Source organism: Macrobrachium rosenbergii, chromosome 33, assembly GCF_040412425.1.
Source record: "Macrobrachium rosenbergii isolate ZJJX-2024 chromosome 33, ASM4041242v1, whole genome shotgun sequence".
Classification (NCBI taxonomy): Eukaryota; Metazoa; Arthropoda; class Malacostraca; order Decapoda; family Palaemonidae; genus Macrobrachium; species Macrobrachium rosenbergii.
Window position 1 is genome coordinate 4,786,565 of NC_089773.1, and position 13,436 is coordinate 4,800,000.

A 13,436-nucleotide genomic window follows, 5' to 3' on the forward strand; every position below is an offset into this window, starting at 1 on the left:
GCTAGTACTAAACATGGAGGACACTCCTTGGGATGCCATATTCAGTACTAGCCCCTCGGGGATCAAAGATATCGTTTATTAATATAATTTGTCGACCACACAATATAGAAATAGGTGTATATACTTTGATCCTCAGGGGTCTAGTACTAAACACGGTGTCCCACTGAGCTTCCGACATGTTTAGTACTAGCACCTCGGAGGTGAAGTGTAGACAACAAGCCAAAGTAGCACCTAAAAGTGCTGTACATTTTGTAAAGTTGTAAACTCTAAAAGTTTTAAGTGACAAAAAGTTTTAGGGGGAGACGTTAATTACATAAATAGATTACCAGTTTAACAATCCCAGATCACTTGTGGTAACCAATTGCATTAACATATTTACCATTTTGTTAATCCGAGATTATAGAGAGATAGTTCCTTGAAGAATTTATAGTACAACCGAAGATAAATAACGAAAACATGCAAGTATAAACAGCATGACATAATCACTCGTGTGCAAAATCCATCATACGTAGTTCCAAAAATGCCCGGGAGAGGTGCAGTGAATTGAGGAGAGTCGTAGGCTGTCCCAAGCATTGAATTGTGTACCTGGTTGTTACCTGACTGCTGCTAGTCACAGCCATTGGTGGGCTAGTGTGTGGGGCTAGCAAATGCATCCAAAATACTTCTTTCAATTTTTATGGACTGAAATGGAACTTCTTACGTCACTCGGCTGTTATATATACTTGATGAAATACTTCTTTAGGATAAACCGATATAAAATAAAATAATATTTACTTGATAAATTGTTGTGCAAATATACCACCATTCATGCACTACCAATTATGTACCACCATTCAAGAACCCCTTGGGGGGTAGTCCTGTCAGTGCACCTCATGCACTGCACTGTTGGCATTACTTAAGGTTACTTTGCAGCATCCCTTCGGCCCCTAGCTGCAACCCCTTTCGTTCCTTTTACTGTACATCCGTTCATATTCTTTTCCATCTTACTTTCAACAATTGATTCATAGTGCAACTGCTAAAGGTTTTCCTCCTGTTACACATTTTCAAACCTTTTTACTGTCAGTTTCCGTTTCAGCCCCGAATGACCTCGTAGGTCCCAGCGCTTGGCCTTTGGCGTAAATCCTATATTCTATTCTATCTCTACCATTCAAGAACTGCCATTTATGCTGTACCGTTGAAGTACAGACTCTGTACAGTAAACCAAATACCAGAATTTTTATGTAATAGCAGATATGTACCACCACCTAAGTACCACTATTTCTGTAACCTCATTCTTGTGATTCCATTTCATTACTGACATTCATGTACCACCATTTTAAGGCGTCGTCATTGGTGTACCGCCATTTATATATGATAATCTAAGTAGTTTTACTCGAGTACCACCATTTGTATGCCATTTTCTGTAGCTTTAGTATCATTAACTGCCATTTTAGTGCCAATTTATCCACTGCCTTTTCACTACCACCAAAGATAATATGTAACAGTAAGCCTGTGAAAATTTGCAGGCAATTCGTGAAATCACCAATTCACTTAGGGACATTTGGTCTCCGAGGGGCTAGTACTAAACTAACCATGGCGAAACAGTGATTCATCTACACCTTTTCGCCGTGTTTAGAACTAGCCCCCTGGGGATCAAATGTCCATAAGTGAATTGGTGATTTCACGAATTCCCTGCAAATTTCGGGGATTTTCGTGAAATCCCTGGTTTCATAGTCTTACTGTAACATATATACTGCCATTTTGACATACTGCCATTCAAGTACCACCACTTTTCTGCCACCTTTGAGGTACTGCATTCAAGTACCACAATGATTCAGTACCACAGTTGCCACCAACATGAATCCGGAGCAATTTATTCCTTGGAGCAAATTTTAAGCTCAATATACCACAGCCCTCACTGCCATCACTCTGATTTCTTCATTTATTTATCAAGATTTTGGGATCCTCCTAGATAGTGACCCCAGCAAAGTTCGGGGGTCGTTATCTAGGACTAATATCTCTTGAGGGTCATTATCTTTATTATATTTATAGTCTTTTGTTTATGTTTTTACGGTCATTCCCAATGGGCTTGCACTAAACATGCCGCAAAGGTGGTGGATACACCGCGGGTTAAAAGCCCTGGGGGTCCCTATCTAGGAAAGGTCCCTTTTCTTTTTTATTAGATCCCTTTTGACATGTCCTTAGGTGGCTGTCCAACTTCTGTAAGTCTGACTCACTGGTCTAGTTCCGGTAGCTAGTAGCAAAAAGGCCCAATCACGTGTCCCATGTTTGTGGATGACTGTACTGAGTGCTTGTTAAGAGTAACTGGTTACAGGTAAGTCTGTCAATGACTGATGAGTGCTTGTGCAGTGTTTGTGATAGAGGGAATTTGGGTAGGAGCCATTCTAACCGTTCTTCTGAAAAGTTTTAATTACAATGATTGTAAAAGAGATGAAGTGAATTCGCAATGATATATATTATATATATATTTCTGTAGTTTATTTTTCCTTGTTAATATTTTTAAAAAACAAATAGCAAACAAAACTTTAATATCGTTTTTGAAAATGGAGACATTGCTGAAGTATCGAGACATTTCCTAAAAATCTTTACAAAAATATCTTAATTTGAAAATAATATAAAGCTCACTTTTTGTTTCAAAATAATTTTAATCTTTTATTATAAAGTTTTTAGTATTCTTCAATTTCCAAAAAAAAAAGTAACCTTTTTAATGGTCTATCTCCCGTACCCTCAGTGCACCTCATGCTGTGCACTGCAGGCATTACTTAGGTTCTTTGCAGCGTGCCTTCCTTATGCCCCTAGCTGCTATAACCCCTTTCGTTCCCTTTACTGTACCTCCTTTCGTAGTCTTTCTTCCATCTGACTTTCCTCAACCCTCTGCTAACAATTGACTCATAGAGCAACTGCAAAAGGTTTTCCTCCTGTTACACCTTTCAAACCTTTTACTGTCAATTTCCCTTTGAGAGCTGAACGACTTAATAGGTCCCAGCGCTTGGCCTTTGGCCTAAATTCTACATTCTATTCTATTCTTCATCAGCAGCCAAGATGCACTGAGGTTCCTAAACCTAAATCTGTCATAAAATTGGGAGAATTCGTACCATGAATGTAGCGAGTTTACCCAAAATTCTATCTTCTACAATATCTTGAAAGCGCAAGCACCACTGACTTGAACACAGGCCTAAACTAGCAGACTGACCCCAGGCGGTAACATTCATACCTTGTCAGACATGTTGAAAAGAGACACGGGATTTCGAAGACGCAGAGTCACAGTTACTTCTCCAGGTTCCGTGTAGTTGTAGAAGAGGTCCTGACTGACTAGGCCTGCTGCTTCTGAAGGGGCGGTGCTGTTGGTGAAATCGAGGGGCGTCTCCGGTTCCCCGTCGCCCCAGTCGATTGAGCCCACGACGTAAGTTGGCAGTTGCGTGTCTGACCCTAGGGTTACTGTCACGTTGGCGGCACCTGGTAGTTAGGTTACGCAGGAGGATAAGTTTACAGTTAGCATTGTAGATCTACTTATAAATGCTAAAGTATTTCTTCCAAGAAAGCCTCTAAAGTCCAGTATATCTGTCTCTACAGGTTCTTTCCACTCTCCTTGCACCTTGAATTCTCTCTACATGCACAAGCCACATCATGATACCAGATAACGTTTTCATCATGTATTTGCAGTTGCTTTTAGTTTTCTGTAAAAGAAAACTATTGAGATGGCTTTGTCTGTCTGTCCACACTTTTTCTGTCCGGCCTCAGATCTTAAAAACTACTGAGGCAAGAGGGCTGCAAATTGGTATGTTGATCATCAACCTCCAATCATCAAACATACCAAATTGCAGCCCTCTAGCCTCAGTCCTTTTGATTTTATTTAAGGTTAAGGTTTCGTGCATCTGGCAGCGCTTTCCGGAGGTGTGGGATGCACACTAACTCCACCGCATCTGGGGAGTAATTGAGCGTTGCAAGGTCGTAGCTGATAGTTTTATATAGCATTATACGCTGTACAGAAAACTCGATTGCATATTATACTTGTTTCTTTTTAACTCAAAGTGATTTATAGCAGTAAATTAAATTTTTTTAATAGAATATTTTCGGCAATAAAATACTTTCTCAGTTTCCTTTCCAGCATTGAATGACCTCATGGGTCCCAGCGCTTGGCCTTTGACCTAAACTCTATATTCCAAATAAACAAAAGTCAAGGTTTCTGGGTCACGCACCGGGAGGCCAGACGACGAGGCTTGGTACTCGCAAGGTCGGGTGGGTTGGAGAGATGGGATGCGCCACTTTGACTCTGGTGACCACAATGGGTGAGACGCCAGCTTCCCCTGAGCAGCTCATGTTGATGTGGTATTCCCCAGCCTGGGGAGGGATGGAATTTGATCATTATTTATTCAGTAAATTTCTTGATTAATCACTTACTGAGTCGATTATGAAATGAACAACATATGGAACAGATACTTATTGACTTCCTTAAATTAATCAATTAAACATTATATTCCTTTTACTGTCCCTCCTTTCATATTCTCTTCCTGCCATCTTACTTTCCTCAACCCTCTCCTAACAATTGTTTCATAGTGCAACCAGGAGGTTTTCCTCCTATTACACCTTTCAGACCTACCTACTGTCAATTTCCTTTCCAGCGCTGAATGACCTCATAGGTCCCAGTGCTTGACCTTTTGCCTAAATTCCATATTCTAGTGTATCCTCTTAAACAACCTGGCCCAACATAACCTAAACCCCTTGAAGAAGAGAAACTTCCAGGCAAAACCCCCCAGAAATTCTAACAAAGACCGCCATGGCATCCTACCGAAGCAAATCTATAGAAGATGGTCGAATTGGGACCGGTGATGGGTTCAGGCTCGCCCTCGACGTAAAGGGAGTAGGAGGTGGCGTCGCCCTTGTCGAGGATGGCCTGGAACCCGAGGTCGACTCCGGTCTTCAGCCAGGTGGTGTTCCAGCCGGGTTCGTCCGTCGGGTCTTTGTAGGATACGACGATGCGGTTCAGGGTGAGGTCGTCTATCACTCTTATCTGGAATGAATGGGCAACGTTCATGAGAGAGAGATGATGTTAGCGTTTGTAGGATTAAATTTCCTACGCATTGCATCAGTCTTGTCACAGAGAGAGAGAGAGAGCCTCTGTCTCTATAACATAAACATTCAAAATATCTCTCTTATCTGAGAGAGAAACAGAGAAGAATTCACTCTGTAACATAAACATTCAAGATATCTTTCTTATCCGAGAGAGAGAGAAAGACAAAGTCACTGTTTGTAGAACAAGTTCCCTGCGCATTGCATCAGTCTTGTCACAGAGAGAGAGAGAAACAATGACTCACCATCCCTGTAACATTAGCCTTCGAAACCTCATTCCCAGCCATGACTGTGACAGAGAAGTTCCCTTCTCTTGTGTAGACGTAAACGAACTCCTCAGACGCGGTTCCGGTCATTCCAGGAGCAGTGGCGTTTTTCCAGTCGAACGGAGTGACTGGATCCCCGTCTCCCCAGTCGACAGCCCCTGTGATTCCCGTGGGCAATTCCACAGTCGAATTCAAGTGGATGGTGACCAGAGCTTCGCCTGAAATAGAGAGAATGTGTATGTTATGACACTTTTCAGTTTTCTGTATAAGAAAGCTATCGCACTTTGTCCGTCCGCCCTCGGATCTTAGAAACTGCTGAGGCTAGAGGGCTGCAAATTGGTATGTTGATCATCCACCCTCCAATCATCAAGTATACCAAATTGCAGCCCTCTAGCCTCAGTAGTTTTTATTTTATGTAAGGTTAAAGTTGGCTATAATCGTGCTTCTGGCAACGATATAGTATTGGCCACCACCGGGCCGTGGTTAAAGTTTTATGGGCCACGGCTCATATAGTATATACCGAGACCACCAAAAGATATATCTATTTTCGGTGGCCTTGATTATATGCTGTACAAAAAACTCGCTTGCGCCGAAGTTTTTGAATTTGCTTGCTTTTCTGAAAGTGAAAGCTTCTTTACTTCCAGATGAAAGTGTTTAAGTTTCAAATGAAAGTGCTAATAGCTGCAACAACCCTTTTCATTCCTTTTACCGTGGCTCCGTTCATATTCCCTCTCTTGCATCTTGCTATCCTCAGCCCTTAATACTTGTTTCATATAGTGTAACTGCAAAAGGTTTTCCTCCAGTCACAACTTTCAAGCCTTTCTACTCTCAATTTCCCTTTCAGCGCTGAAAGACCTCACAGGTCCCAGCACTTGGCCTTTCTAAATTCTATATTCTATTCTTTTCTCCTTGAATTAAACATGCCCAGTGAAAATCATACAGCAAAAACAACCTAGACCTTTCTACCTGAAGGCCAGACGACAAGAGGAGGCACGACCAACTTCAAGTTCTCCTGAAGAAGAGGTCTTGCAACCATTATGGCTGTCGACACGGCAGGCGACTCTCCGGCCTCGCCCAAAGCCCTCATTGTGATGTTGTATTCTCCAGCCTGTGTGTGAGGGAGAGAGAAAGTCTTAAGGTCACGAAGATCACAAAGATTTATTCCATTAAAGAAGCTCCCCATAGGCATTACTTAAGGTTCTTTGCAGCCTGCCTTCAGCCTCTAGTTGCAACCCCTTTCGCTCCTTTTACTCGTTCCTTTTACTGTACCTCCTTTCATATTGTCTTTCTTCCACCTTTCCTCTACCCTCTCCTAACAATTGATTCACAGTGCAACTGCAAAAGGTATTCCTCCTGTTACCCCTTTCAGACCTTTTACTGTCAATTTCCATTTCAGCGCTGAATGACCACATCATAGGTCCCAGCGCTTGACCTTTGACCTAAATTCTATATTCAATTAAAATCTTTACCTGCACGCCATTAGAGTATCTGATGGCCTTGATTTCTTTCTTTCTTTTACCTGGTCGAAGGCGTAGGTGAAAGATGGCCCAGGATTCTGCAGGAGGTCTCCATTCACTTTCAGGATGAACTGCTCCACAACACCTGTGTCGACGATGGCGGTGATATTCAAGTTCACAGCTGTCTTGAAGACCTCTGTGTACCAGTCAGGGCTCTCTGTTTCGTCCGAATATTCCACCGTCACAGCCCTCAGGGTCAGTTGGTTGATGACGCGAATCTGATGAGAAAGGAGACCTAGGTGAAGTTTCATGCTCTGTGTTGAAGGTACAGATCAGACGTGGGTCATCAAATCAAGCTCAGTCTGGAAGAAAGGACTCCAGGTAGTCACATTAATCTTTCCTAGGCAGTGACCCCCAAGGGTTTTAACCCTTGGTATGTACCCACCTTTGTGGCGTGTTTAGTAAAGTCCGTTGGGGATTTCCGTGAAAACATAAACAAAAGACTGTCAATATCATAACGACAATGACCTCCAAGAAATAGTAATTTTTCCCCTGTGACTTTATTGCCGGCCACCATAAATTAATGTGACTTTTTCCTAGCCAGAATCGTGACTTTTTTTCTGTGACTTTTTTCCTGTGACTTTATTACTGGCCACCTGAAGTAATTGCAGGTACGCCCAAGGAGTCAGAATAATTCCAGTAATACGCAGGAAGGCTGATCATTTTCCATTGCAAGTGATCCCTTTAGGTTAGTTCCGTCAGTGCACCTCGCACGGGTGCACTGTAGGCATTATTAAAGGTTCTTTGCAACGTCCCTTCCTAAGACCCCTAGCTGCAACCCCTTCATTCCTTTTACTGTACCTCCATTCATAATCTCTTTCTTCCATCTTGCTATCCTTAACCCTCTCCTAACAATTATTTCATAATGCAACTGCAAAGAGGTTTTCCTACCTACTCTCAATTTTCTTTCCAGCGCTGAATGACCTCACATGTCCCAGCGCTTGGCCTTTTGGCCTTAAATTCTATATATTCAATTCAATTCAGTTCCAAGGGCAACTCACCTGCTCTGAAGCGAATACCACAGACACATTGTTCTTCAAGCAAGCCGTCATGTTGTAGATGCCAGAACGGCCGAAGCTGTATTCCAGAACTCTGGAAACAGACCCCCCTGTGTTTCCAGGAGCCGTGACGTCACTCAGGTCAAATTCTTCAGTGTTCCCTCGTATGTCCCCTTCCTGGACATCGTCTCCCCAGGCGATGTAACCAAAGACATAAGTAGGAAGTTCCCCAGAGGACATCAGGGTGATGGTGACCTCAGCTTTGCCTGAAGTCAATAAATAAATGATGAAAATGCATACATAGGCCTATACATGACTTTCAGAGGTTACGAATGAAGATGTATACATGTGTATAACATTCATAGGTTACCGGCCTGGCCTCGGCCTCAAAAGAACGGAGATTGTGTATTTTGAATAGCAAAAATAAACAAATATATGATGATATTCATTGGGTATATATATATATATATATATATATACATATATATATATATATATATATATATATATATATATATATATATATATATATATATATATATTCTTTCCTGTTTGTAAGACGGTTCGACTCAGTGGAGTTTTCGGTGGAGTGAGTACCTCTGTGACAATTGACGATAGGGTAGCAAATCAAAGGTTCTCTCTTGTAATGAATGAAAACAACTCTTTAAATAACAGCAGTTGGAATTAAAAATGAGAGAACAGACTAACTGGGAACTGTACAGGAACAACTGATAGCTAGAGAAAATATAGAAATCTATAAGTAAACAAAGATATAAATGAAAGTGGGTCTACATCTGAGCGAGTGAGCTTAAACTCTATGGTCTGTGCTGTGGAAGTGCTATATCAAATATCTTATTATTATTATTATTATTATTATTATTATTATTATTATTATTATTATTATAGTAGTAGTAGTAGTAGTAGTAGTAGTAGTAGTAGTAGTAGTAGTAGTAGTAGTCCTAGCAGCTGTAACTTACCTTCTGGCCACACGACCAACTCAGAGACATTCATGACGAAGTCATTCCGCGAAATGGGACGATATATGACCACGACCTTTTCTGCAGGTGGGGATGCCCCTGCTTCTCCATAGCCCGTCATTCGGACGGTGTAATTTCCAGCCTGTAAGAGGGACAATTCGTGAGCGACATTCGCCATGCAGGGATATTTCCCGGGACACTAAAATGTATCTCTGTAATGTAATTGCAGAAGCTATGTTTATGTTATGCGATTAGTAAGAATTTGGTCATTCTTTTTATTTTTATTTATTTATTTTTTTTTTTTTGCTGTTTATGACAGATATCTGATCAAAACAGTAGCACTTTCTAAAAGTGAATTAGTACACACACACACATAATATATATATATATATATATATATATATATATATATATATATATATATATATATATATATATATATATATATATATATATATGTATATATATATATATATATATATATATATATATAAATAAAATATATATATATATATATATATATATATATATATATATATATATATATATATATATAAATGTAAATATATATATATATATATATATATATATATATATATATATATATATATATATATATATGTAAATATATATATATATATATATATATGTAAATATATATATATATATATATATATATATATATATATATACATATATACACACATGTATATGTGCACGTGTGTATGCTTGTAAAATCACGCGTGCACAATTTCTGACATTGTGAAATGTTAACATTAACTTAAACTTGATTCTAAAAACTACAGATAAGCTGCTGAAACCACATCTTTCAGAAAAGCCTCGTGGACCGAAAAACAATCGAGATGCCAAAGTTATTATAAAGAAATTAGCCCTGATTATCTTTACTTACTGAGGTAAACACGTAGTTAATGGAAGGACCAGCTCCTTGGACGGTCTCGTCGGTTCCAACGACCAGCTGGAACGATGTGGCGTTTCCGGAAGCGACCACAGCGGTGAATTTAACCTCGGCCTCTGTCTTCAGAATCTCCGTGGGCCATTCCGGCACGTCTGCCTCATTCACATACTCGACCAAAATGTCATCCAGGGTCAGGTGGTCCACGACTCGGACCTATTTTCGGGGAGAGTTGGGAATAATTACGTGGGGAGAAAAAAATACGAAGGAGCTTTGGGATACGGCGAAGTATTTTGTAAATTTCTGGATTTCTCTGAAGCTTTTTCGAACTCCTTCCTGAGGCCCTTAGCTGCTGCAACCCCTTTCGTTCCTTTTACTGTCCCTCCTTTCATATTCTCTCTCTTCCATCTGGCTATCCTGAACCCTCTCCTAACAATTGATTCACAGTGCAGGTTTTCAAACTTACCTACTCCCAATTTCCTTTCCAGCGCTGAATGACCTCAAAGGGCCCAGTGCGTGGCCTTTGGCCTAAACTCTCTATTCCATTCCATTCCATTTCAGAATTCTGACACAATAAGATGCCTCATTATCGGTTGTTAATTCCCCTATGTTTATATAATGTTTATATAATGTCTTATAATGAAATCATGTTAATATAGGTATAATGGTACAATGATTGAATGACAGACCTGTGAGGACAAAGTGGTCGAGTTGTAATTATAATGATACAATGGAAATGCCCATGTTCAGATACAATGGTGTAATGAACAGCTCATGGCTATGGTAATGATAAGGTATGATGTGGTAATAATGAAAGGTATGATGTAGTAATGAGGGTATGAGTATGGTAATGGAAATGTGGGCATGATAATGGTAATGAGGGTATGAGTATGGTAATGGAAATGTGGGCATGATAATGGTAATGAGGGTATGAGTATGGTAATGGAAATGTGGGCATGATAATGGTAATGAGGGTATGATTATGGTAATGAAAATGTGGGTATGATAATGGTAATGAGGGCATAGGTATGGTAATAGTAAATGTAGGTATGATAATGGTAATGAGGGTATGAGTATGGTAATGGAAATATGGGTATGATAATGGTAACGAGGGTATGAGAACAATAATGGCCAATGGCGTATGTCAAAAGGAACGATGATTGTTATATGATAAAATTTGATATATAAAAACAAAGAAAATGATAAAATTATATATATATATATATATATATATATATATATATATATATATATATATATATATATATATATATATATATATATATATATAAAATGGAATGATGTAATTAGCTGTGTAATTAAACCGAAATATATTACCATAAGTATTTTTCCCTACAAACTTTCAGTTATTCCTTTTATTTTCCTTTATTTTCTTTAATATCTCATTTTATTTCTTTCTTTTTTTTGGACTGTGGTTATCATGGTCACATTAGGGTCAATTTTGATAACTGAAAGTGGTGGTGTTTGGTTGCATAATATCAGTGGCAGTTTTCGACATGGTGGTTTTCATAAAAAGTGGTTTTATCAGTTGCAGCTTTCGACACACAGTAGTTTTTTTATCAGTGGCAGTTTTTGACACAGTGGTTTTATCAGTGGCAGTTTTTGACACAGTAGTTTTATCAGTGACAGTTTTTGACACGGTGGTTTTATCAGTGGCAGTTTTTGGACATAAAAAGTGGTTTTTATCAGCGGCAGGTTTCCAAACAGTGGTTTTTTTCAGTGGCAGTTTTTGACACAGTGGTTTTGTCAGTGGCAGCTTTTGACACACAGTGGTTTTATCAATGGCAGTTTTTACATTAAAAAGTGATAATATAACTGGCAGTTTCCAAAACAGAAAGCAGCATCTGGAACCGGAAATATTTATAAGTTCACTCTGACACAAAATCGAAAATATGAATGGCAGATAAAACACAGACAATAATATTATAATGTTTGCTTAAACACCAACAGTATTCCAACACAGAAAACTGTGGTATTAAGTGGTACATATGAAATGAGTGGTATATGAGTGCATTCTCTCATGTGTTATAATTTTACTGTCAAACATTGTACCACACAGCACAAAATCTTCATTCACTGTAGGCATTGATTGGTTAAAGGGCGCGCCGTCGCCGAATTTCGAGAAATGATCGATTTTTAGTTTTTTACAGTTTTGGACTGGTATATGTCTAAATAAACATGTCCTGAAGTATTATTGATAAAAAAATTTTAAGTTGGTTTTGTTACATTTTTGTTCACCACATTTTCCGGCATTGAGCGAAAATTTTTCGCAAATATTCTATATGACTTTTTAGGTGGAAGTGAGAAATATACTTTACTTTCCTACTAAAATACACATTATCTACTTTAAAAACTGGCTCTCTCTCAAAAAAATATAATATCTGAGTAAATATGTATCTATGTATCTTGATATCGCCCTATGAGCGACATTGTGCGACAAATTGTCGTACTGTACAATGTCTGCATGACTTGCCAATCCTGGATAGTAGAAAGCGAGAAATTTACTTCAGTATCCTACTAAAACTATCCATTTTCTACGATAAGAGCTTGTTCGTTCTCTAAGAAAACATCAAACAAAATATCAAAAAAGTAAAAATATATCTATATATATCTCGATATTTTGAACTCATTATCACAGGTGTGTCATGTCAGCTAGTATACATATAATAATTTATGCTTCTTGAAGTATTTTTACTGCATATTTTCGGAAATGTGAAATTATATAAGTAGGTAACGGTTCCAAACAATAAACCATCTCATCTGCGTAGTATTGTAACTGGTTCCGGTTCAAGCGATATCCCAGTACTCTGTGACGCATTTCCTTTTCGGATTATCTTACAGTGTAGTGCATTCACGCAATTCCATTGCCATAAGCAAGAGAAGGGTAGAACCTCCCTTATGAGGGAGAAATTAGAACGATTGAGTCTCGTAAGTTTGTTACAAGAGAGGGACGAAGCCAACGGGAATTGTCTCGTCTGGTCTGCTGGGATAGCAACAACACCAGAACTCTCACATCTAATAAGTAAGAGGTTTGTTTTCTTGTATTAGTGATATTCTAATGAGTGATTACGATTTTTCATAATACTAATAGTTATATAAGAAAACAAAGCTTGATTTCACTGCAGTGAGTTGTCGTCTGACTCGTGACTTGTGTAGGCTCGGTTGCTCATGTTTGTTTATCAGTGGTAGCGTATATAGGTTATTTAGAAAATTTATATTGACAGCATATACTTTTATAGGTTATGAAGAAAACTTTAGGGTGACTGTTAGTCGATGGGAACAAACCTTTCCTAGAATACCATGCCCTGGCCTAACCTAATTAGGGCATTTATTTTTTTTAATTACGAACAAAATTTCCCACTATTTTTTATAGATAGCATATACTATTTTTTATAGGTTATGGAGAAAACATTATATTGATAGCATATATTAGTGGATTTTTGTTATGAAAAAACTTTGCCCTGATAAATATATATATACTGTATATATATGTATATATATATGAATATCTTTTACTGTAATACAACAGTATAATATGAAGATAAAAAAGTTCCATGAAACACTATTTGAACGTTGCAACCATATATTTCGAGCGCTTCCTTAAGTGGCCCTGTTCACTGGTAAAATATGGACAGATTATGCTTTACAAGTGTATATATACTGCCACGCCTACA

The 13,436-nt window shown here is 38.6% G+C and overlaps 1 protein-coding gene across 1 annotated transcript in view; it reads right to left on the reverse strand.

The window, feature by feature from the left end:
• LOC136855772 (polycystin-1-like) overlaps nt 1-13,436 on the reverse strand; it is a 55,252-nt gene that overhangs the window by 32,448 nt on the left and 9,368 nt on the right. Inside the window, 9 exon segments of the mRNA XM_067133129.1 lie at nt 3,215-3,456; nt 4,200-4,341; nt 4,790-5,011; nt 5,316-5,554; nt 6,303-6,444; nt 6,856-7,071; nt 7,855-8,117; nt 8,829-8,970; nt 9,739-9,957. Coding sequence (XP_066989230.1) covers nt 3,215-3,456; nt 4,200-4,341; nt 4,790-5,011; nt 5,316-5,554; nt 6,303-6,444; nt 6,856-7,071; nt 7,855-8,117; nt 8,829-8,970; nt 9,739-9,957 — 1,827 coding nt within the window.